General features: G+C 36.6%; 2 protein-coding genes across 3 annotated transcripts; one reads left to right on the top strand and one right to left on the bottom strand.

The window, feature by feature from the left end:
• The first annotated feature begins 594 nt into the window (after positions 1-594).
• On the top strand, positions 595-3,876 carry LOC128384023 (E3 ubiquitin-protein ligase RNF144A-like). 2 transcript variants are annotated; one of them, XM_053343605.1, is made up of 4 exons: positions 595-754; positions 869-969; positions 2,620-2,763; positions 3,264-3,876. In XM_053343605.1, exons 1-4 carry the CDS (start codon positions 601-603, stop codon positions 3,717-3,719), a joined length of 855 nt encoding a protein of 284 aa, XP_053199580.1. In that variant the 5' UTR covers positions 595-600; the 3' UTR covers positions 3,720-3,876. The 2 variants fall into 2 exon arrangements, with proteins under 2 accessions (XP_053199580.1, XP_053199579.1); XM_053343604.1 differs by lacking the exons at positions 595-754; positions 869-969 and adding exons at positions 1,842-1,884; positions 2,036-2,136.
• Positions 3,877-8,786: 4,910 nt separating this feature from the next.
• On the bottom strand, positions 8,787-9,481 carry LOC128383486 (probable E3 ubiquitin-protein ligase RNF144A-A; the record flags this gene model as incomplete). Its single annotated transcript, XM_053343100.1, has 2 exons — positions 8,787-9,242; positions 9,362-9,481. Coding segments are annotated over 2 exons (576 nt in total), but the record flags the coding sequence as incomplete, so codon positions are not given.
• Positions 9,482-26,745: the final 17,264 nt, after the last annotated feature.

Raw genomic sequence — 26,745 nt, 5'->3', positions numbered from 1 at the left:
GTGTGTGCGTGTGTGTGTGTGTGTGTGTGTGTGTGTGTGTGAGAGAGAGAGAGAGAGAGAGAGAGAGAGAGAGAGAGAGAGAGAGAGAGAGAGAGAGATAGAGAGAGAGTGAGTGAGTGAGAGTGAGTGAAAGGGAGAGAGAGAGAGACAGCGCTGTTTGGAGGGATATGATGTAGCCTACACAGCCTTGCATTTCAGTTTTAAGGTTCAGGGTATATAATGTGTCAGCTCCGGGATTCGGGTCTTTATGGGCAATTATCTCTTTGAGGTAGACTACAGTACAGTGATCTTTGTCATCTGTTCTTCATTGTCGCACAGATTGATAATATCTCCTCTCCTCTGGCTCCAAATATATTTAGTTGTATTCTCATGTTCCCACTGAGTCTGTGCAGTGTGGATTAAATTGTTCAGATTAAAATGCTAGTCTGTAACAAACGATCCTGATACATGCAAACAGAAACTAAAACACAGCGCTGCATTTCAGCAGTGTTATCGAGCCACTCAGAGTCACGTGACCTCAAAGTCGAGTGGATTAAACCGAACACCATTTTTGTCATCCGTCCTTACTATGAAGGAGGAAATCGGCAGGTCTAACTCAAGATGGGCTCAAAACATACAAAAAGGAAACATCCACCGATAACGCTTACTAAATTTGTAAAGAGAGATTTCACACCTGAAGAGATGATGAACGAAAAGTGTTTTGACCCTGAAGACTCCACACTTAGATTTGTTGATCGGGAGGATGAAATGGATTGTAAGTACTCATCGATTGATTATACTTTTCCTGAACAGTGATCTTTATGGAGTTGAATTTACTGTCAATTGGTCCACAATTATAACACTTAACATCTTTTCTTGTGTCTCATAGTTTTGTGTAATGACTACAAGTCTCTCAGAGCTCTGATGTCCTGTGATCATTCTGTCACTCCGATGTCTCTCACTGACTGGTGTCGCTACCTGTTGGATCAGGTTGGTAAATGTTGATTATTATTGTAGACGATTACCTTCATTGCGAATTTGAAATAAGTTTGAAATAAGTTATCTGTTACACATTAATTAACTTAAGTAATATTAATGAATGGCAGTAGCACCATTTGTTCATACATTTCTCAAATGTTAATAAACAAGTGTAGTTTCATGCAGAACTACAACACAAACAGCAAATATCTCCGTCTTATCAAGTTATTTCTCTATAAGTTAGTCCGCAAAACATTAATTTAAGTGTTAGAGGAGTACGAATATTTCAACCTGGCTCCGGTGTTTAAGATGTTTTAGGAGAAATTGGTTTCTGTATTTGAAAGAAGGAAGAAAAGAAGACAATGAAATGACTTGTATTACAGCTGACTGATGACAGAAGTTGATTTGTGTAATAAACCAGCTGAAATCTTCTCATCACACTGGATGATTTTCTCACTTGTTTAAGAAAATGTTTAAAATTACAAACCCAAATTAATTGATAAGAAAGAGATCTTTGCAATCAGTTTTCTGCACAACATTCAAGTGAATCAGGCTGTATCTCTATACATTAAAGTTCATATTTTTTTTTACATGTGAAGGTTTTGTTTTGACTGATTTTCTTTTTAATACTAAAGGGTGAGACCACATTTGTTTGTGGCCAACCTGACTGTGGTGCTGTGTGGTCCTTTGATGAGGTTTGTAAAATGGCTCTTCTGACCCCTGAAGAATTGAAGGAGTTTGAAGAGAAAATGCTCATCAACTCCAAGGATGTCCTTGAAGTTGAACCAGTAAAAAGCGAATACACATTGAGAATGGATACTACAGATGTAATGAACGATTTCACACCTGAAGAGATGATGAACGAAAAGTGTTATGACCCTGAAGACTCCACACTTATATTTGTTGATGAGGAAGATGAAATGGACTGTAAGTACTCATCAGATGATTGATTATACATTTCCTGAGCAGTGATCTTAATCAAGTCTATAATTTACTGTTACGAGCTACTGACAATGTCCTGAGAGACAATCGGTCCACAGATTATAACACTTAACATCTTTTCTTGTGTGTCTCATAGTTTTGTGTAATGACTACAAGTCTCTCAGAGCTCTGATGTCCTGTGATCATTCTGTCACTCCGATGTCTCTCACTGACTGGTGTCGCTACCTGTTGGATGAGGTTGGTAAATGTTGATTATTATTGAAATAGGCACAAACAGACAGCTAATATCTCCATCTTATCAAGTCATTTCTCTATAATTTAGTCCACAAAACATTTATTTTCTTGTCAAACAATTGAAGAAGTGTTTAGTGGAGTACGAATATTTCAGCCTGGCTCCAGTGTTTAAAATGTTTTAGGAGAAATTGGTTTCTGTATTTGAAAGAAAAAAGAAAGAAGACAATGACATTACAGCTGACTGATGACAGAAGTTGATTTGTATAATAAACCAGCTGAAATCTTCTCATCACACTGGATGATTTTCTCACTTGTTTAAGAAAATGTTTAAAATTACAAACACAAATTAATTGATAAGAAAGAGATGAGATAATCAGTTTTCTGCACAACATTCAAGTAAATCAGGCTGTATCTCTATACATTAAAGTTCTTATTGTTTTACATGTGAAGGTTTTGTTTTGACTGATTTACTTTTTAATACCAAAGGGTGAGACCACATTTGTGTGTGGTCAAACTGACTGTGGTGCTGTATGGTCGTATGAGGAGGTTCGTAAAATGGCTCTTCTGACCCCTGAAGAAATGAAGGAGTTTGAAGAGAAAATGCTCAACAACTCTAAGGATTTCAAACCAGTAAGTATTTAAATTATGCAATTTTAAAATATTTTTTCTACGGAGCCCCTCTGGTGACATGGTAAAAAAAAAAAAAAAAAAGATTGTGGCCACAATATAGCTATAACGTTCTCACAAAATACTAATTAATAATATTAATATCATTCCTGGACAGCTGGGTAAGCAAATCAAGGGCACCTTCTCTAAGGTCTAAGGTAGAGGCATTCGAGGGGCTAAAGCTACATGATTTAGGTTGGGAATGAGCTACAAAGACATTCTGAAAAGCCTGGCATTGCAAGGAACCATCATTACCGAGACACATTTAAACAGGATATTGAGAGTCAGGTTCTAGAGAAGGTGCACTTAAGGTGCAAATACTTATTTCATGGCCACAAATTAGTATTTTGCACACACGTTATAGGGGCTCCGTAGTTTTCATACCATATTTGCTGTTATTTAAAAGCAGTTATACATAAAAAAACCCAAAAACTTGTCTTTCTTTTCATAACCCAATTTAACAGTGTCCTGGCTGCAACTCTTCTGTGGAGAGAGCTGATCTGAATGATCTGAGTGTCCTCTGCTCAGTGTGCACAGCTGAGAAAAAGAAGGACTACAGATTCTGCTGGCAGTGTTTGAGGGAGTGGAAAGGTCCAACTCCACGTTCAGACCGCTGTGATAATGATGGCTGCATCAATGATACACTTGAAACACTGAGAAAGTGTCCAGAGATCATCTTTGAGGATGTGAAGGAGGTCACTGGATGTCCTTCTATCCGAGCCTGTCCCACATGTGGTAAACTGGTGGAGCACAGCAGCAAACAATGTAAAAACATCGTCTGTCCCCGATGTCGTGTGCAGTTCTGCTTTGTGTGTCTAAAGGTCACTGAAGAATGTTTGGCTACAAGTGACTATTATGAACCTTGCTCTGATGGAGTTGCCCCCAGACAAACCTCTGTACCTGTGTGGCAGAGGAGATAATCTCAATAACACCAGACTGTTTCTGTTGATGCAACACTGTGGTCTATGTTAAATGTGCCTATGTGTGTTTTACTGGAGAGAAAATTGCAACATTGGCCATCATCATCATCATCATCATCATCATCATCATCATAACAGCTGTTAGTTTGAATGTAAGGCACCGAATAATGAAATATTCCTGCTTCTATTGTGATAGGAGGACAGATAACATGATTCAATATGAAATGAGAACTGTGGGAATGTTTGGTGTTATAGTATATTAAACATCAGTCAATCATTGTCACATCAGTTGTGATGATATACAGTGGGGTTCAAAAGTCTGAGACAGCTTTCCCATTCACTTAGATGGTCTCAGACATTTTGACCCCACTGTTTTGGTAAAATCACTGTAAACTAAATCTGAATAGTGCAGAAAGAAATGCAACAGTTAACTAAAGATAAGCAATTACGTGTCAAACATATTTACATATTTATGATTTGTTTCAGTATATTAAATGAAAGAGTCTAGACCTGCTCTATGTGAAAAGTGCCTTGAGATGTCTTTTGTTATGATTTGGTTTGATTTTGATCTCTTCTTCCAAGCACAATATATTTTACAATCGGTTAAAGTGAGCCAGCATGCTCAATACAGTGACTGAAATTTGTCATCATCAATCATCAACTTTTTAGACATTTACACTTGTGCTTTTCCTACTGTCTTCCAGAAAAAGAAACTATCCATTGGACAGTAAGGTGGACACTTTTCCATCCATAATCTGCATGTATTACTCTTTTTTTAGCATGCATTATTATTATTGCTATTATTAACCATAGGCTACTTCTGAATAGTTGAAGTTCCTGCTTTTGTTGCAGGCATGTCAGATCATATTATCATTTGTTTGAACTACCAGAAGCTAGCACGAGATATTTTGGCCTACCACTACCTATAATAATGGCTGACATTTTTGGTGGTAAATCATGATTTCAGTTGTGTGATGTTCTTAATTGATTTACAGACCTGAAGGACACACATACATAAAAACATCCAGATATACAGAGATGTCTTCTTTCATATCTTAGGTAGAGTAACATCAACAGGGTGCATGTGTATGATAAAATAAGGTTATGAAACAACTTTACCAGATAGAATTATTATTACTATTATTATTATTATTGTATATTACTATTATTATTATTATATATTACTATTATTATTATTATTATATATTATTTTTTATTATTATTATTAGTAGTAGTAGTAGAAGTAGTATCATTATGGCCTCCTTCAATGCTCATTGGGTTTATAATTGTTTTTTTAGTCACTATCAATGCTTCTTGCAGTTATTGTGACGGCTCAATATGAAAGTGAAACGTTTAATTTGAAGAGAAATGCGGAAACATAACTAGGCTTTTGTGTCGTGAAAGCAGGTGTTAAACAAGCATGTAACCACATGACCTTGACACGCTGTCTAACCTCATACTGTTGTGACTGTATCATGAGGAAGTGCTTCATTTCGAAAAAACCTGCTCTGACTTTTGGTTGAAAATGTCAAACAGTTGGAAAGTTTGCATGTAGGTAATGTCCTCACAGTACCTGTCGCTGTCCAAATAAAGAACATGGTAAACTATTAGAGGCATCTGTTACTCAATCATAACTATATTTTGGTCGACTGACATTGCTACGTTAATGATTCATGATAACATCGTCTCTTTTCAGTTGTTTCAGTGATCCTGAAACTATAACTTCTAAATTAAATTAGGCCATCATAAATTATATTATTTACATCTGCGCATTTCCTGTTACATTATATCTTGGTATCCATAGACAGTAATGTGAACATTTTCTATCATACCCTATCATACCTTCCTATAGGCTACTAGTTGACATACTTTTGGTGCTAAATTGTCCTTGTCTTATCAATATGTTTCTGGAAGTGTTTGCAATAAAGAATTTCATCGAAACTTTAACTTCCCAAAAGTGCAATATTTAGCCTAAAGGTTGAATATGGAGAATGGGCAGAACACCGCCATCTAGTGTCTCGAGATCGTAGTCGCAACAACCAAAAGTAATTCCAGCAGTCAGGTCCGGTGCCGAGTGCGTCAGTCGATTAGCCAGCGTCATGTCAAGTGATGAATCATACAGGGTAACGACTAATTTCGACCAATTAATTATACAACAGTATTTAACGTTAGCCAGTCTTCAACTGGAAGTCTTTCTTTGACTGGTGTGTAATCGATTAGCTTGCTGGCTCCCAACTCAAAACGATTCCTCGTTTCTGTAGCCTGATCAGCGTGAGCAGACCAGCAGCTTCCACAGCAGTGACAGTGAGGCTGAAGGCAGATGGAGAGATGGAGAGACTGAGGTTTGCACAAAGATAGAAGTCAGACGTGGTGTGGTGATAATGAATATAGAGATCGGTAAACTGATAAATATACTGGCAAAATATAGTATGGTCATAAAGCGGAACTAACGTTGCCAACATTGTTACATTGTAATCCAAATTTGGACTTGTAGCTGGGTTCTTAAAAATACAGCTTTTTAAATATTCTTTAGGCCACAGCTTCTCTAGTAATCATAAATTGTCTGCCAGTAAGTTGCACACAGTGAGAATAAACCACATCCTCCTCTGAACATTAGTTTCATTATATGATGGCCTGCTCTCAGTAAGCTACTCAGCCCACTACATTTTTCTCTATTGTCTATTTCTCTTTTTCTATAATGGTTTTAGTTTCTTCCAAACAGCCACCTGTTACTGGTGTGAATATCACTCAAAGTGTCTGTGAGTTTATAGACACAAAGAGCAGTGTGTAAAAATAGGCTACACAAAGAAAATAACAATTTATAATGTGATCCAATCACTAGAAACAAAGTTCATACACATTAAACTTTAACATCAACAGGAAGAGATTTTGTTATAAAATGAGATTTCACAGATATAAAAGGAGCCAAGTAATAGGCTAAGATTAGAATGAAATATTATAAGGAGAGGTAACTTCAGGTACTTTTTCTGCTTAGGCGTGACTTTCACTTCTCATTGGAAAATATAAGTATGTTTTTTTCAGTGACTGTAAATGCTCCTTGCTGTTTAGTAGATCTGAAAAGTTGTTATAGATTAGTAGATAAATGGCGCCATCTCTTGGATTAGACTGCATGTCATAAAACTTTTGGTTGAATTGTATTGACATTTTAAAATCTCATCCTAAGAATAAGTTAGATAGTTGTGCTTTTTATACCACTAGGTGGCACAACAAGTGTTAATGAAGGAGGTCAACAGGTCAAAGTTAAGCAGAATGAAACCAGCTAACCCAAACTGTAATGTCCCCATATAAAGATGCACGGTTTCTACTGCACTGTAACTTTTTTAAATTCTGCATGTTCAACAAAATAATCAGGAATATACAGCAAATATTTGTTATATGTTACAGCACTGGGATTCACACTTCAAGCAGCAAACCCTTAAAGATGCATTTTTTCTGATCAGCTTTAGATAAACATTATTGATACAGTGCAGCACTTTTATTATAACACATGAACAGAAAGAGTCTGCAATCTAACCACCAAACCTGTGATTAATGGATAACCGTCTGACAGCCAAAGGTTCCTTACATATAATTCACTGTTACAGGTTGAATCACATTCATTTGTGGTTTAAAGTAAATCTTTATCCCAATTTACAAGTTACAAACATTTTTATCTTGTAGTCATTATAAGCCACATCATGACGTTTTTGAGACAGATACTACCTCACTAGGAACAATTGTATTAATTAATTAAAGTGGATGTTTGTGCAGTGTTACCCGGCTTATCAGTAAATGACTTACCAAAAACACTATTGCCAGTATTGACTACAGACAAGTTCAAATATGCAGTTAAATAACTGAATACCTGAGTAAAGGAGGAGGAAGTGCATCTAACTTTTGTAGGTTTTGCTATGTATTTTTAGTGGAAAAATACATTGTCTTACCTTGGTGAGACAAGATGTGTCACCAAGGTAAGACAATGTATTTTTCCACTGAAAATGTTTCGTTCATCTGTTTCGTTTAAAGACTTTCCCTTTAAAGTCATGCTCTATAATATTTATGCTATAATTGTTTCATGCACATCAATTTAAATCTTTAAGGGGGATGTGGGTCAGTTTTTCCCATATATGTTAATTTCCAGCATAGATATTTGCATTATTCATCCTTCTCAATGGACTCTGCTTTTTGCCTTTATTTACATAGTAACTGGCAGATCTGAGCTGCTTACAGGAAACAGGGAGAGAGAGAGAGGGAATGACCTGCAGCAAAGGTCCCTGGCTGGGTCCAGGGATGCAGATTAAAGGATATTAGGATTCAGTTTTCTGCCCTGACAGGTTTTGTCTGTATGCTGACGTTACTCCCTCACATGATGTCAACACATTTTCTATCACAAGGTTAATGACATGCCTGTAGTTGCATGTTTTCAAAAGAAACCGCAATTTGTTATCATGTAACTGTTTTTGTCAGTGATCCCTTCCAGACTTCACCCTCAGTCCAGGATGGGACCTGGTCTTCCTTCAGACCTCCTACAGAGGTCACTGTAGTCACAGCGCTCTGTTTCACTGCTGCTGTGTGTCTCCTGGTTGCAGTCATGGTGTCTTACAGGAAATGCTGCTCCTACAGGGTCAGGATCCACACTGAGGATCATGGTGGTGATCTGGAGCTGTGAAAACCTTTTAATGTAAACCTTCACTGTTGAGTCTTCAATAAATTACTTTGTTGTTTAACTTATTATTTTGAAATGAAACAGAAATAATTTATTCAATCAAATAGTATATTTTCACTTTTTATTTAACAGCAAATTGAGCAAAGTTAAATGACAAAGGAGCCGTGAAACAGAATAATAATAATAAACAACAAACATTGACATAAACGGTAGAAATAGATGTGATAAATAACAGGTAATTTAAAAAGTCTGTGCTGCTAAATGTGTCAGATTTACAGTATATGTTACATTTCATCACCTTAATTTCAAATAAACAGCAATGATGATGATGATGATGATGATGATGATGATGGCCACAGTGTTTCACAAAACAACAAAAGTACAGTGTGGTGTTATTGAGATTATTTTTTCTGCCACACAGGTATGGAGGTTTGTCTCGGGGCGACACCGCTGGAGCAAGGTTCAAAATATGAAAGTGTTTTAAGTGAACACTCTTTAGTGACCTTCAGACACACAAAGCAGAACCCCACCTTACATCGGGAACAGACAATGTTTTTACAGTTTTGTGTGTTATGCTTCACGCTTAGGCCACAGGTGGGACAGGCTCGTATGGAGGGACAATCAGTGACCCCCTTCACATTCTTAAAGATGATGTCTGGACACGTTCTCAGTGTTTCAAGTAGAGCATTGCAGCCATCATTATCACAGCGGTCTGATCGTAGAATTGGACCTTTCCATTCCCTCAAACACTGCCAGCAGAATCTGTAGTCCTTCTTTTTCTCAGCTGTGCACACTGAGCAGCGGACACTGAGATCACTGAGGCTAGTTCTCACCACACGACACTTGCAGCCAGGACACTGTTAAATGATGTTTTATAAAAAGAAAGAAACCAGCAATATATTTTAATTTAAAACTTCATTTTCTTTTTTCTTTTACAGCAAATATGGTATGAAAACAGGTTTATTAAAATACTTACTGATTTGATTTTAAACAGAACCTCACAATTTTTAAACATCTTCTCTTCAAACTCCTTCATTTCTTCAGGAGTCAGAAGAGCCATTTTACGAACCTCCTCATACGGCCATTCAGCATTACAGTTAGTTTGACCACACACAAATCTGGTCTCACCCTGAGTATTACAAAGAAAATCAGTCAAAACAAAAACTTCATGTGTTTGTAAGTGTCTAAAATAAAGTACTGACTGCTGTACAGAAAACTTTCTCTACGACAAAAATCTCTTTCTTAATCAATTAGCCTGTTGTTTGTAATTCAAATTATTTTCTTGAATGAGAAAATCATCAAGTGTGATAACAATATTTCAGCTCATCTGTCTTTCTTATTTCAAGATACAGACATATTTATTGTGTCGACATATAGCTAGGTTGAGTTATGCTTTCACGCTTTTTACACGTTAGACAAAAAAATTAACGTTTTGAGGACTCAACTGTAGAGCAATTATTTGATAAGACGGAGATTTTCGCTGTTCATTTAAATTCTATTTGTGCATGCTGCATCAAAATGCGGAACTGTAGCATAAAATCCTATATGTGTGTAGGCCTATATTTAATTTCGTGATCAATATAACAATGTACAATATTTAACAATAATCAACATTTACTAACCTCATCCAACAGGTAGCGACACCAGTCAGTGAGAGACATCGGAGTGACAGAATGACCACAGGACATCAGCGCTCTGAGAGAGGTGTAGTCATTACACAAAACTATGAGACACACACAAGAAAGGTTAAGTTTTACAATTAATGGACCGATTGTTTCTCAGAGAACTTCTTAATTAAGATCACGAATCAAGAATTTAGAAATAGGCATCTGATGAGTACTTACAATCCATTTCATCCTCCCGATCGACAAATGTAAGTGTGGAGTCTTTAGGGTCAAACCACTTCTGATGATCTTTCATGTTCTCCAGTTGCTCGAAAAAACGAGCCAAGATTTTCACCGGTATGGCCATGAGTGACTGTAGCTCACTAATTTTCTCCTTCAGAGTAAGGACAGACGACAAAGGGTTTCTGTTTTATCCACTCGTTTTTTCAAAAAGTCACGTGACTCTGCGTGACGCAAACCATTGCGAAAACGCCTTTAAACGCAGCCCGGTTTTCGTTTCTGTAGTATCAGGATTGCTTGTACCTGAACACACACTTCTCAAGAACATCTGCACATTTACAATCAGACTCAGTGGTAAAATGAGATTCCAGGTGACTGTTTTCGACCCGGCAGGAAAGGAGAATATCGTCACTTTGTGCGAAAGTGAAGAGCAGATGAAGACGATGACTGTGGGCCAAATGAAGAAGATAATTCTTGAACAATTCACATTGAAAGGTACGTTTTACATGCATTTTAATTTTAAATGAATCCAGGGGCTGAAGCGTTAGAAAAATGTAGGACATTCAATACTGTAGGCTATATTTACTGAACAGCTGGCACACACCCAATAAATAAAAGCACAGCCCCCCAATTAGAGGAAAAATAAGTATTTTCAACAGTAACAAAATTATACAAGTAGACCTACCTATAATTAAGGCAGGAAATACCGAAAACCTCAACAGAAGAACAAACACAAAAAAACAACAAATAATTTAAAAGAAGTAGAAAAAACTGCAGTAATGACAACCTGGTGAATTTACAATAAGTGGTTTGTATGTAGCCTACTAAAAGTGATACACTTGGGTAAAGTTAGAAAGAGATTGGCAGATTCGAACTTCAGCGATCAATAGCTCATAAACGAAACATTGTTCGAACATAAAAAAATGCCTCTTTCCTATCGTAGTAAGGTAGACTATTGACTACAAACTCATTTTCGCCAAAACGAGTCGTCCAGGAAATAGGCTACTAAGTGCAGTACCAAAGCGAAAAATATTGAATGTCTCCACTTTTATTCACTGTAGATAAAAAAGGGGGAGATAATAAATAACTGGACTGTTAATGTGTACCATACTGAGACAAACAGCGCACAGTGTTAGTGTTTTAACTGGAAGGTGACAAATTCACTCCACATACCAACGGTCACCTGCTAATCACACTACAACAGTTATTGTTGCAAAATGTGCTTGTGTATAATACTTCAATATCATCACTGTCATGTGCTGTCATTCCATTGATTTCCCTTCAATAGCATCAATATTATACACAGGAGTCTTCACTATATTCACTCCACACAACAAGGGTCACAACAAGCGTTATTATACACTGTATACACACCAAAATCATGATACACAACAAGGGTCACCTGATAATCATACTACAACAGTCATTTCAGAAAAATGGGTTTTTGCATATTTTTGGGGAATTTTATTGTGAAAAATCGTCAATAGCGTTAATATTACACACTGTATACTCACCAAAATCATGATACACAACAAGAGTCACCTAATCATCATACTACAGCAGTTATTTCAGAAAAATGTGTTTTGTTTTTTGGGGGGGAATTTAATTGTGAAAAATCGTCAATAGCGTTAATATTATACAGTGTAGGATGACCAAAGTCAAAATAATCTTGAAGTGAGGCCATGCAATACAAACACATAAGCTGTGCTGCTAAATTTGCACAACTGAAACATCTGTACATAGTTTTTCATTATTTGATAGGTGATGGCAATCTACCCATTTATTAAGCTTTTCAAAGGACTCTGACTCAGATGTGAGCTCCTTTTACAGTATTGACAGTATTGTCTGAAACGATAAACACCTTTTTTTTCAGAACTGGGTATATATTTGAATTTAAATATTTGCAACATGGGCATTGGTGTTCTCCTTAGGTCTACTATATTTTCTTATTGGTGGATAATATTTGACTTTGAATATAAAAAAAATAGCTTGAGGAAAAATTATTAATATATATTTTAACATGTGTTTATTTGACATTTAACTTAGTTGGTTTGATATTTATGGTTAAGTCAGAGTATCGCATAGGCCAGCAGAAATAAAGCATACAGTATGAAACAGACGGATACCAGCAAGGCAGTGGGGAACAAATTGCAGAAAGGATGCTATTTCCAATCTTCCTGTGTTACTATATTTTTTGATTCTTGAGAACAGATCTGAGATATTAGTTCCCTTACAGTAGCCATTTTTGTTTTTATTTCATTAAAGGTAAAAATTGGGTTTGTAGATATATTAAGTAATAAAGAATAAGATCTGTGTAATAACTATTCAAGGAGTGTTTATTTTGCATAATTTGTTATGTTTTTTAATTGTACTGTATCAAAACTAAATTCACGATGTTTTAAGCCACTGCTTTGAGTGACTGAATGTGTGTGTGTGTATTCTTGAAGATTAAAAAAGTGAACAAGTTTTGATGGCTTTTTCTTTATGTAGGTGATATGTTTTTGTACAAGACAGATAGACCATAGAGAACATTAGAGGTCCACACTGTTTAACAAATAACAAGATACTTTATTAATACTGAAATAACTTGTAACCATTACAACAATGAGAATTACAAAAAACCTGTCAAAAGTCATACACATATTTTCACTTATTTGTCAGTACAAAAAATGTAAGTCCACAAACATTGTTTTTATTTTGGAATTATTATGCATCAATAAACCATTCAAATTGAACCCCAAATTAATACACTAACTAACCATTGGAACCATTGGAGAACCACTAACCATTGGAGAAGAAAACTTTCATCATTCTTTGAAGAAGCAGTTTTGAATACTGTACATGAGGTAGATTGTGTATTTGAGTCTGTAGGTCAAATAATGAAAGTAACCTACACCAATTTCAAACTTTGTGAAGAGCACTCAAAGCAAAACCAATCTGGTCTACATTTAGTCATGGGTCTCCAGGTGTTTTATCTGATGTAAATGTGGTCCCATTACACTTTAACATTGAGAAATAATAGCCAAATGAGTAATGTTGTTTTATTACAAAGATGAGAACCCTGGTAGATTTGGAGAGACTACAGTGTATAATATTGACGATATTGAAGATTTTTAAATATAAAAAATCCCCAAAATTATATCAAAACTAATTTTCCCAAAATAAATGTTGTAGTATGATTATCAGGTGACCCTTGTTGTGTAGCATGATTTTAGTGAGTATACAGTGTATAATATTAACACTATTGACGATATTTCAAAATAAAATTCCCCAAAAATATGCAAAAAATGTTTTTCCTGAAATGACTGTTGTAGTATGATTATCAGGTGACTCTTGTTGTGTAGCATGATTTTGGTGAGTATACAGTGTATAATATTAACGCTATTGACGACTGTTCACAATAAAATTCCCCAAAACTATGCAAAAAGATTTTTTATGAAATAACTGTTGTAGTGTGATTATCAGGTGACCCTTGGTATGTGGAGTGAATTTGGTGAGACTACAGTGAATAAAAGTGGAGACATTCAATATTTTTTATCTTTGGTACTGCACTTTGTAGACGGTCCCTGAGCGCTCGCCTCTCCGCCCGCAGCGCATAGAGAGCAATGTATTTCCTGCAGCCTGGAGGACGACTCGTTTTGGCGAAAATGAGTTTGTAGTCAATAGTCTACCTTACCACGATAGGAAAGAGGCATTTTTTTATGTTTTAATAATGTTTCGTTTATGAGCTATTGATCACTGAAGTTCGAATCTGCCAATCTCTTTTTAACTTTACCCAAGTGGGGAACAGTCCCTTACAAACTCCCCAAGACTATGATTGTCTTCCTCATCCAGTCAGTTTTGTAATATTGTGAGACGTGCAGAATACAAAGTATGTGTGTGTATACATATACATACATATATATATATATATATATTACATTGCAAACATAATGGGAAACTCTTAGCTGGGTTACGTGTAGTCTTTGAATTATCTTATTAAATGTTTTTCAATTTAGAAAAAAAATAAAATAATGATCTTATATTATGGGTCTCACAGGATTTATTTTAAACCATGTAATTTTCTTTGCATTCATTCAAATGTTTCACCACATCTCATCATCTGCCCCCAAGAATGTTAGTAGGGATATTAACAAACATTTGGTCATAATATAATTACAAATTTCTTTCTTAAAGAAGAAGCTTTCAATAGTATTGTTTCCAAGTGATTCATGTACAAGGTGTCATATATTGGTATGGATTAGATGTAAATGGTAAATAAAAAAAAAGAGGAAGGTTGAATTCAGTTGTTGAAGTTGTGAAAAGGATTGATAGTTTTAATGTTATGGGGATATGATACCCTAACCGTAACCCTTTATGAATGTAACATAATACAGGTTATATGCTTACTGAACAGTGCAGGAGTGTGTTTCATGCCCCACACCCCAGACAATATGTCATTTCTGTTTTAAGTGCAACTATTCTGTTTTGATACCACTTTTTCCTTTTGCTTAGTTGAGAACATCCGGATAATATTTACATCTGAGGAACTGGAGGAAACCTCCCTGGTGATGTCCTATGGGATCAAACACATGTCCACCATTCATACAACAATCGAACTGCCCGGAGGCCTCTGATCTGGACAAGAAGAAAAATAACACTGCCATGATTACACCAATCAGGAAATTAATGTTGTTATCTCACAAAAAAGAAAATGTATCGTACAAGCAAATAAAAATGATTCCTTTACAGATGGTCTCTTTGCTTTATGTTAAAAAACTATATGGAAAGCTTGCCATATGCACTTACAAAATGCACTCAAAAATTTGAATATGTATCACATGCCTATTTAATTTGAGCAGCACAACATACCCACACTAAAGTAGGTCAATTACATTTTACTGAATTTTATTTTTAAGGGATCACTAATTAACTGATCTATAAAAAAGCCTGCAAATGTAAGAAAATATATTTACATGAAAATGACAATAAAAGGTAAGTGCAGTGTACCTTCAATTCAGGAGGTCTAGTGTTGATGTTAGCTTAAGGGTCATGTGAAGTATGTTGAGGAGGCATGTTTTTGGTACTGCCTGCAACAAACAAAACCATACTCTGTCAGGTAAATTAATTGATTGCGGTGTGCTATGCAGTTCGAAAGAAGAAAAAAGTCCATTCCCGCACACACTCATCACCTCTATTTATTGAATATGGGTCAATGTTTAATAACGGTTTCTTGGGGAGGCTCACACTCGCGACAACATGATTTATAACATATTGCCAATAAAATAAAAGTAAATTGCAAGAATCCTATATCACACAGGTGAAACAACACACTTCTAATTTGATATTACATATCTAGTGGTCACGTGTCCACAGACCTTTGAGAGACTGTGGTGGTGCAACCTCAGTCTGAGCCTGTAGTGATTTTTGTGCATTTTGAAATTCTTTACATTTTTAAGGCAAATGCATCATTCTGGTGCACTCTGAGAGCAACATTAAGAGGTTATATCTAGAATTTTATTTTGTGCTTTAGTAATTTAACTACTAGTTGTATATAAATGATGATGACACATTCACAGAGCACAGGAAAGAAATGTTACCAGTTAATAAATGTTCCAAACAAACCATATAAAAAACTAATGTCCATATTTTACCTCTGAAACAAAAAAATCAGAAGTGATTATCCAAGTTAAACTAGTTCATTACTGAGGAACATAAAAAAACTTTGACATTTTCAGTTAATATTTTTTTCTACATTGTTTCAAGTGTTAGGGGTCCCAAGGCTCGTACCACATTAACAAATTATTTTTGTTCTATGATCTACAATCTGAAAAACACAGGTGAGATGTTCAGAGCAATGGAGACGCAAACCATGTACTTCTCTTCCCAATTTTCCTTTTATTGCAAGATGTTGAAAACAAAGTCATATTCAAACTCTATCTCTAGTGCATTGTATCTTTTTGTTTCAATATCCATTTTTTTGGTCCATTAGTATGGTTCCTCTTCCTTTTAACCCTCACATACTGTTCATATTTAGTCTCTACACCAATCCACATTCATAAATTCAGTCATGAATAAATGTTTGATTTATTCATTTTCATCCTCACTCTGAGTTCCCTGTTCCCCATCGTCACTGTGTGTTTCCTGTCACTCACCTATGATATTTTCCCTTTGCAGTTCAGGTTCAGCATGGATCCTTTCACTCTGCTGGATTTCACTCTGGCCAGGGTGGTTTTGCAACTCACAAGCAGTTCTTTGATCTGACCTGTTACTCTCCATTCTGGGGTTTTGCACAGGTATCTGTAGCCAGTTCTGGGGAGCCCTATCCTCTTCCTCTGTCGGTGTGTAAAACATTTCGGTGCTGACACTTTGAAACAGCAAACAGATAAAGCAATAAAAGGAATAACTCACACCACATCCAGGTAGCCAACTCTGTTTATAACATCAGTGGGAGAAGCCAGGGTCTCAGCTCGTCCTCCATCACCTGCTCCTGAAGCTGTAAACCGGGTCGCTCTGGTCCAAGCTGCTTTATCGACTTTTTTTCTTCTAGTTAAAGTGAAAGGATGTGGCGCCCCATGGGAAAACTGAAGGAAGCCCATCAGAGAGAAACTTAGGTCATGTGCTTGTCAAATGTTGAAGAGCTTACATTCGCGCCCCGGGCACCCCGCATCAACCATTCGCCACTGTACGTGGATGATATAATTCTAAGAGTGTAAAAGAAGCAAGGACATCCCTCCCTCCCTTTCTTGATCTAATAACCAGCCTCAGACAGCTTTCCGAGTTTACTATTAACTGGAGAAGAAGTTTGCTGATGCCTCTGTCTGATGGTCTCGGCACTGATTTCCTTGGTAATCCCTTTAAACAACCCTTTAAACTTTCCACTTAAAATTACCCAAAACCCAAAGCTTGTTTTCAAACTTTCAAACTATTTTTTGATTTGATTGAAAATCTTAACACTATGATAGATAAATGGAAACTTCTCTCTCTCTCTTAAATAGGGCGTATTAATATTATCAAGATGGTAGTACTCCCCAAATTTATTTATCTCTTTCAAAACATCCCTATTTTTCTAAAGTCCTCTTTGTTGATTGATTCCAATGTTACGCCCTTTATTTGGGCTAACAAGCCTCCCTGAAATTCCAAGGCACACTTACAGAAGCCCACAGCTGAGCGTGGACTAAGTCTTCCTGTCTTTCGACATTACTATTGGGCCTGTAATGCCAGAGCATTTTTATTTGTTTCTTTTCCAGTTATGCTGACAAACATGTGATCTGCTACACAACAGTGGAAATATCAGACGTAGCAAACTCAGAATGCTATAAAGAGAAATGTCACAAACCCATATATAGTATACAAATAAATATCTAGGTAAATGCATTTAAAGAAAGAAAGAAAGAAAGAAAGAAGAAGGGGAAAAAAATTAAATAAATAAAATCAAAAGGGTGGTACTATGCTCTTCTTGTCCCTTTCTTCTTGTGTCCACTGAGATCGCAACCCATGTCTTCCCTCGTATTCAGTCCATTTTTGCCAGTGCTGATCCAGCGTCCCTGCTTTCATTCTTAGATAGCGAGTTTGTCTTTCCATGGAGTATATCTCCTCTACAATGTCCAAGCACTGTCCTGGGCTTGGAGGGTCAACTTTCAACCAGCTTCTTGTGATGGCCTTTTTGCATTGCCAGTATCAAGACCTTGAGAAGATAGGTGTCCTTATTTTGAACAATGTCCTCAAACCCCATGTACATAGTCCTGGGGTCCATGGGAACCTTATATCTTAGAATCTCTTCTACTTAGTAAAAAAGAAGTAAGCACATGAGAAAACACCCGCAAAGAATATTAAGTCAGAGGTGAACTATTTACCCCCTAACACAAGGAGAAACATAAGGAAGATTGGAACAAGAAATGGTGGAGCTCCTTAATGAAGTTAGTTTTAGTTGTTTACAGTCAGTTGTTAACATTAACAAATGAAGAATTGAAAAGGATCACCAATGCTAACCTGGAGACAACATTCATCTCAAAACTGGATCAGTACACCCAAAAAACAATGTCCTTGGTGTTCTCAAGAGGAGGAGCTGCAAAAGTAATGATTCAGTGCATAAGAAACATGCTGCTAGAGGTAATTGAGTATATTTTACATAGTTCATTTCAAAAAGGAAAATACTAGTTTTTCTAGTAGGTGATATTGGGTTAGTTTCGAGCTGTGCTGTTGAGTGTCACCAGAGAAAATTTGACAGGTGGCCAGAAATACGATTTCAAATTCATACAAAAAATGCTCATTGACTGTCTGATGTGTTAAAAGGCAACAGTTTGCAATGCTAAATGGATAATATAGCATATGTTGTTTACAGTTCAGTCAGTGCCCAAGTTGCTCAGAAAAAAATATAATTGCATATTGCCAATGAAGTGATGAAGATTGTTGTATCCAGAGGTGCCACGATGTCTGGTCCAGCCAGTGCAAAGATCTTGATAGAGGGAATAGAAGTCCTGGAAGACCTGGATGTATGTTTCATCTTCAAGAGGGCAAAATAACCATACTGACCATTTTGGCAAAAACAAACAAAAACCCAACAACTGATAACTGTTCATGTGTTGTTCACACAAAAAGCAGATATCTAAATCACTAGATATTATTTTAGGCTGTAGTAACTTTGGTCATGTAAAGTCTAAATAATGCACTGTACATTTCTTGATGCCCAGCTGGTTTCTGATGTTTAATGTGTAAACTGCATTTTTCCTATTTAAGTCTTCAAATAAGTTTGTAAGATGAAGCTCAAAAGACTTTCACCAGTGTTCCAAGTGTCTTTTTCTTATGCACCCTAGTACTGTCTCTTCTGTAAATATGTGGACAGATTGGCAGTAAAACTAATAAGATTTGGACTTTGAACTATTTCTATTCTGCATTATATTCACTGTAAAAACATGATTTTTAAAAATCTTGAAATAAATGATTAGGCTGCCTTTTATCTGTGAATGTTAATAATGGCGTAAGATTACTTACAACATAAAGCAACATGTAGCTTCTGAGTTTTCAGTGAAGTTCATGAAGCCAAGTGGCAGAGACAGAGTCTAACTTCAGCACCATTAAACATTAATCAAAGGAGATTAGAAGTCAGGTGAATTCCTGTAAATGTGCAAGAGACTGAAAGTGAAAATCAAATTTTAGTACACTTTTGCAATGACTCAAGTCATCAATGTGCAGATCTAGATCTAGATATATGTCCTTGAACGAAGAGTTCTATCAAAGTACAGATAACATTATCTTAGGAGGCGTGTTACACCAGGATACATCATTGTACCACAAATGATCACCTTTACAATTCAAAGGAAGTTGACAAAATTGGAATGTAATAAACATATTTAATAGAAAAACATAAAGATATGCCAGCAATATCTGTAAAATAAGTAAATTAGGCAACTTGGATTAAATATATGGCTGCAAAGATGAGTACACCCTTGATTCAAACAAGAAGATACTATTCTATACAGTGATAACACAATGCACATAAAATAGAAATCAAAGCAAAATCTATGATTTAGCATATATAATAATGATACAATAGTAATATATGAATATGTTGTTCACTATGAGACTTCACCCCCAGCCCAGGATGGGACCTGGTCTTCCCTCAGACCTCCTATAGAGGCCAATGTCGGCACGGTGCCAGGCACTGGGGCACCCTGGGACCGGAAGGGTCCCCCGTTACGCCCACTTCAACGCGCGATCATTAGTATTTCATTATCAATTACTTTTTCACAATGGCAGTCTACATTGTTGCCTACAAGTTATAATAGTTATCTTATAAGAGAGCTGAGTGGTAGGGTTAGGGTTACATCCCTATATCACACAACACATACGATCAAAAACCGAGCACAGAGCAAAAAAGGATGCACACGCAATCATTTGATTAGAACCATGGACAGCGATGCTGTATTGCATCCCTACATCACACATAGCCTACGATCAAAAACAAAACACAAAAAGCCTATTCAGCTGAACAGAAAACTATACTTCCCTAACCACAGCACAACAATAATCAGAAAGTAAACACAGGTGATGGACACATAATCCTGGCACAGTAGCCATTTGCAACCACAAGCTGATAAGCCATCTCCAAATATGACAGTAAGCCGATCAATTGCCATATAACGTCACCAATATCGTTAAAATGACTAATGTTAGCAGCATCCGGATCTGGAGATGGTTTAAAAAATACATCCAGTTCCGGTAATTTGGAGGTCACGCGCATCCAGCTCTTTTCTTTTTTTTGCACCACTTTTAAGATTCAAGATTCAATACTTTATTCTCATGTCGACATAGTCGAGTGGAATTTGTTTCAGTAGGTCTCACAAATACACAAACATTCACTCTCAGCATTCCAAGATAAAAAAGTGCATAAATTAGATAATTAAAATACAAGTAAGAGTAAAATAAATAAAACAGAAAAACAGTAGTCTACTAAGGCACCTGCTGAGGTATGGGGTGCTGTTTGTAAAGCGGCTCACGCTGAAAATAACAGCAACATTTTGTCACATTTAGCTTCAAACAATGTTTAAAAAACTGGTGTGAATTTTTTTTGAGAGTCACTTTTTTGCACATTTACAACAATATTTGTCAACTTAGAGATATTTTAAATATTTAAATCCAAATGTTAAATGTTAAATTTAAATGTTAAATCTAAATCTAAATCTAAATGTTAAATCTAAATGTTACATTTAAATATTAAATCTACATCTAAATCTAAATCTAAATGTTTTGAGTGAAACTAAATATTTAGCTAATATGCAAATTCAAATGCCGGTAACAGGAAGTACCAAAATAAAAGCTTGAGGAGGTCAGAGTGTGTTTATTCACACCAGTTTTTTAAACATTGTTTGAAGCTAAATGTGACAAAATGTTGCTGTTATTTTCAGCGTGAGCCACTTTACAAACCCCATATAGAGCAGCTGAATAAAGTGCATGATGCGATAAAAAAAAAAAAAAAAAAAAAAAAAAAAAATCATACATAAAACTATTGGCTATTAAAAAGTCGTAGGCTACAGCTTGGGTGTACAAGCAGTTCTTAAAACTTGTTCTTGCTTTTATGCTTCTTAGTCTCCTGTTTGTTGCTGGAATACGAGCGGGAGGCTGCACGGGTTGTTTTATTTTGAAAGTGGACGGAAGTTTTATTATGCCGATTGTGTGTCTGACTCCTCGCCGGTGACGGACCCGAGGCCTGTACTACGACGCTGGATTAACCTATCCAGGATCTCTCTCCGTTAGCTGGGTTGATTTATCCAGATATTTGCAGTCTAGGATAAGCTGGTTATCAACTCGGTAAATCAACCCAGGGTTTTCCAATCTGGATCTCTGCACGTTCACATAAAGGGGAGGTGTTTGCAGCGTCTGACCAATCACAAACATGGAGAAACCCTGCAGAGCAGCCTACTTTACCATGGAGGAGCAGACAATTATTATTCATAAATATGAAGAATTCAATCACATCATCCAGGCCAAAAGCAACACTGTTGCTGCAGCAAAAGCCAGGAAGGAATGCTGGCAGAAAATTGCCGACTCTGTTAATGTGTAAATTCATGAGATCATACAATATTAATTTATCAGACATATAAACGGACAGCACTCTGATCACACAATGTCACTTTATTACGGCACAGACGTTTGGGGCAGATCGCTTCCTCAGTGCCCTTCCTCTCATAAGAGACATTAAGTTAGTTTAATATTCAACATTCAAAATACAAACCTATTATGCGCTTCAACCATTTGAGTGAATGATTTCAAACCAACTGTATAACATACAGAATAATATCCCTCATGTGCCTCAAGGCTTATTTTACAAATATATATTTTCGTCAATTTTTTACAATTACAATAAATAAATACAGTTATTATGCTCCCTGACACTTTGATCTCAGGATGTCAAACCTACAGAATAATATCCCCCACGTGCCTCAATGATTATTTTTTAAATATATTTTGGCCAATTAAAAAATTGCATCTATCCCTAAAAGCTCATTCTCCTCTCGCGATCCGCACCAATGTTGACAGCCAGGATCTTTTAAGAATGGGCAGGTCATTTTCTAAGAGAACTGATTGGTCAGGAGGTGGTGCTTTTGTACTCATTGATCTCTTATTCAGAACATAACCTGCTCCGGAGCAGGTTATCCGTTCAGCATAAGTTACCATGGTGATTTATCCCGGTAAGAAGTGAACCAGCTTCGTAGTACGGAAAACCCAGAGTTAACCCTGAAGTTACCTCGATAAGAGAAAATCCAGCTTCGTAGTACAGGCCTCTGGTGGAAATTGGGTTTAAGCCACATCCTCCTCTGTACTAGTTTCATTATGTGATGGCCAGCTGTCTGTAAGTATTACCAGTACTTTTTTCTATAAATCTTTTAAGTCCTTCCAATAAGACATGTGTTTTAAATTGCAGACATTTATTAACTTAATTAAATATTACTTAATTATTAACTTAATTTTGTAATTAGCCTAGTATTAACAGTCTTACAAACAGGTGAATATCATTGGAAGCGCCATTGTATGCAATGCAAAACAAATATACAGTGACGAATCATTTACTGAATTTGTTGTTGTTTTTTAAAAAATGTATGCCTATCATTCATTGGAAATATGAATGATATTTGAAAAAAGCGTGCAGTCAAATACTTTGGCGACTGATACTGTGAAGTTCAGGTTGCAAACGCTGAAAACAACAATCATTTTGGTTTTAGTTTAGTTCACTGAGTTTACAGACACGGGGAGCAGTGGGTCTGAAAAGATTAAAAACAGAAAACAACTAATTGATAATGTTATCTGATCCCTATTAACCAACTGAGAACAAAATACTCTGAACAGGGAGTTTTCGTGAAGGAAATTTGATTTCAGAACAGCTTAATGAATTTTACCAGATGATTTCTTAACAAGTATGAGATAGCCTATAAAAAGGAGTCATAATAATAAAATTAGGCTACAGTCAAATCCCAAATTCAAAGCGTGCATCCAAATGATGTGACAAATTAAATACAGGCACTTTTTACTTTGGTGTGACTCCTACACGTCTTATTGGAAAATATTAAGTTTTTTCATTGACTGTCAATGCTTTTTGCAGCTTGGTAGAGCTGGAACATCTGTATAGTAAACAGATGGCGCCACCTCTTGGACTATAGCGTGCATGCCATAAGACCTTTGGACTGCCTACATTTTATCTCAATGTATATTATTAGTTAGAAAGTCCAGCATTGTATTATGCAGGAAAAAAAGCAAATACAGTTGCACCGGTCTGTGTGCCTGTGGGCGTGTTGGTCTCAAAATGAAGTGTGGTCAGGCGCAGGCACGTGCACACATAGGGCCCTTTTTGCCTCGTATTAAAAAGTGCCTTGTGTGTGTGTGTGTGTGTGTGTGTTTTAATAACATTAATTCAGTCCTGTTAGTGATGTAAAAAAACAAACAAATGGCGGTACAAAAACTCCACGGTATTCTACCGTACCCATTTTCTTGTAATACGGGGTTGTTGTGTGTGTTGAGCCGCTGCTTCTCTGTCCGTTGCGGCTCCGCTCGGTCACAGAGCCGAGAGGGAGAGAGACAGGAAATCGTGAACAAAATACAAAATAAAACACCAGAGGCCTGTACTACGAAGCTGGATTTTCTCTTATCGAGGTAACTTCAGGGTTAACTCTGGGTTTTCCGTACTACGAAGCTGGTTCACTTCTTACCGGGGTAAATCACCATGGTAACTTATGCTGAACGGCTAACCTGCTCCGGAGCAGGTTATGTTCTGGATAAGAGATCAACGAGTACAAAAGCACCACCTCCTGACCAATCAGCTCTCTTAGAAAATGACCTGCCCATTCTTAAAAGATCCTGTCAACATTGGTGCGGATCGCGAGAGGAGAATGAGCTTTTAGGGATAGATGCAATTTTTTAATTGGCCAAAATATATATTTAAAAAATAATCATTGAGGCACGTGGGGGATATTATTCTGTAGGTTTGACATCCTGAGATCAAAGTGTCAGGGAGCATAATAACTGTATTTATTTATTGTAATTGGAAAAAATTGACGAAAATATATATTTGTAAAATAAGCCTTGAGGCACATGAGGGATATTAGTCTGTATGTTATACAGTTGGTTTGATATCATTCACTCAAATGGTTGAAGCGCATAATAGGTTTGTATTTTGAATGTTGAATATTAAACTAACTTAATGTCTCTTATGAGAGGAAGGGCACTGAGGAAGCGATCTGCCCCAAACGTCTGTGCCGTAATAAAGTGGCATTGTGTGATCAGAGTGCTGTCCGTTTATATGTCTGATAAATTAATATTGTATGATCTCATGAATTTACACATTAACAGAGTCGGCAATTTTCTGCCAGCATTCCTTCCTGGCTTTTGCTGCAGCAACAGTGTTGCTTTTGGCCTGGATGATGTGATTGAATTCTTCATATTTATGAATAATAATTGTCTGCTCCTCCATGGTAGTCTGCTCTGCAGGGTTTCTCCATGTTTGTGATTGGTCAGACGCTGCAAACACCTCCCCTTTATGTGAACGTGCAGAGATCCAGATTGGAAAACCCTGGGTTGATTTACCGAGTTGATAACCAGCTTATCCTAGACTGCAAATATCTGGATAAGTCAACCCAGCTAACGGAGAGAGATCCTGGATAGGTTAATCCAGCTTCGTAGTACAGGCCTCGGAGGTAATTGAACCCAGGGTTTTCCAGTCTGGATCTCTGCGCGCTCACATAAAGGGGAGGTGTTTGCAGCGTCTGACCAATCACAAACATGCAGAAACCCTGCAGCGCAGACTACTTTACCATGGAGGAGCAGACAATTATTCTTCAACAATATGAAGAATTCCATCACATCATCCAAGCCAAAAGCAACACTGTTTATGGTGACAAAAAAATATCACAACCTTCTCTATTGGTGGATAGTATCGAGCTGACAGATAAAAAAGTGCGACAACAAGCATATTCGCCAAGTATTTAAGAAAAGCAGTAGCCAGAGGCAAGTTTTTCTGGAGATCAAATATTGAAAACATTAATTTAGAAAAGAGTTTGGCTTTTGCTTAATAATTATTGCATAACAAGCAAAGCTAAAGAAATAATGTTTCAAAATTCTACACAAAATTTTTCCCACAAATGATCTGATTGACTAGAGTTAATGTGTACTGATGTTGCTTGCTCCTTTGCCAACACCTGTTCCCGGTATGTGAAATTAAAAAAAAAAAAGAAAAGTGGAGTGATCTGGAGCCTTACCTTTTAAAACCCCCAACCTTGCATACCCTAAAATTAGTGGATAATAAAACCCATTCAGCTGGTGGACATGAAAAAATCTAACTCACCAATCACGTTTCTGCTCCAATACCTGTATAGGCAGTAGTTCCTGTGCAATGAGTCTGGGGTCAGACTAGCCATTGACAACACCCCTTCATAACAAGATTGAAAGATTGAAATGTGTTCCACAACATTTCAACCCCCCAAAAAGGATATTCTGTACCCTCACCCTCAAATAATCAATTTTATGTTATATTACTTTTTTAATGGAGTAAGTAATCTATTGCTTTTCTTTCACAGAGTCAGATTAGCAAAATGTTGAAGAGAAAGAGGCAGACAAAGTCTGTCAAAGAACCACACGGTGAAGGCATTTCGGTAAAGAATACTGATGTGAATATAGTAACGAACAGTGGAGGCCAAGATGCACAGGTAAATTTGTGTATAGATGAAAACAGGGAAAGAGAAAAGAATGACGTTACCTCAAATCTGGAAGGACCAAACCACTGCAGTAAACAGACAGAGGAAATAAAGACAGAGACAGAAACTACCACAGGTAAGGAAAAGCAGATAAGTTGGAAAAGGGTATGGCAGACCACTTTGTTTTGCTACCAATCATTAACCAGTCATTCAATTTAATTATGAGCAATCACCTCATTTACCATCGCCATTGATTAAATGGCTTTGGACCATCTATCAGTTATAAGTTTAACCTCCCTTATGTCATTGAATCCAATGATGCACAATATGTTTCCAACTCTAAGAATAATTAGTTTTTCTTAATTATCAGGTATTTTATCTGTTCTATCAGCAATTGTACAGGTCTTACATAAAGAAATGGGTTTGTAGTAAGTAATGGTCACCTGTTGCACGTGCTATCACTTTAAGAGTAACATATTTTTTTTAATGGATTACTGAATAAATGACTTTCTTCCACTTCAACAAAGGCAATTCTCCCATTTTCTTTTTCTTAAGTTCTCCAACCACCGAGACCTCACGGCCTGCATAATCAGGGAGCCACATGTTACCTCAACAGTGTCCTACAAGTTCTCTTCATGACAACAGAGATCCATGACAGGTTTGAAATAGCTGATTTCCTTTGTAGCAGATATAAGTAGAAAGAGAATAATTAGAACATAAACAAAATCTTATCTAAAAGAGACCTTTGTTGTCCTACCCATCTCAATCTCTGCTTGTTTCCTGCCTGTGTGTTCGACTCAGTATCATGAAATCTCATTAAATAATCACAAACTTTTGTGTACATGGACACACAT

This window comes from Scomber japonicus, chromosome 22 (assembly GCF_027409825.1).
Source record: "Scomber japonicus isolate fScoJap1 chromosome 22, fScoJap1.pri, whole genome shotgun sequence".
Taxonomy (NCBI): Eukaryota; Metazoa; Chordata; class Actinopteri; order Scombriformes; family Scombridae; genus Scomber; species Scomber japonicus.
The sequence above is the reverse complement of the archived record's forward strand: the minus strand, read 5'-3'. Positions and strand labels throughout refer to the sequence as shown.

Coding starts and splice junctions, on each gene's coding strand:
- LOC128384023 (XM_053343605.1), top strand. CDS start 601: ATGGGCTCAAAACATACAAAAAGGAAACATCCACCGATAACGCTTACT. Junction 755..868: donor TCGGGAGGATGAAATGGATT/GTAAGTACTCAT, acceptor TGTGTCTCATAG/TTTTGTGTAATGACTACAAG. Junction 970..2,619: donor GTCGCTACCTGTTGGATCAG/GTTGGTAAATGT, acceptor TTAATACCAAAG/GGTGAGACCACATTTGTGTG.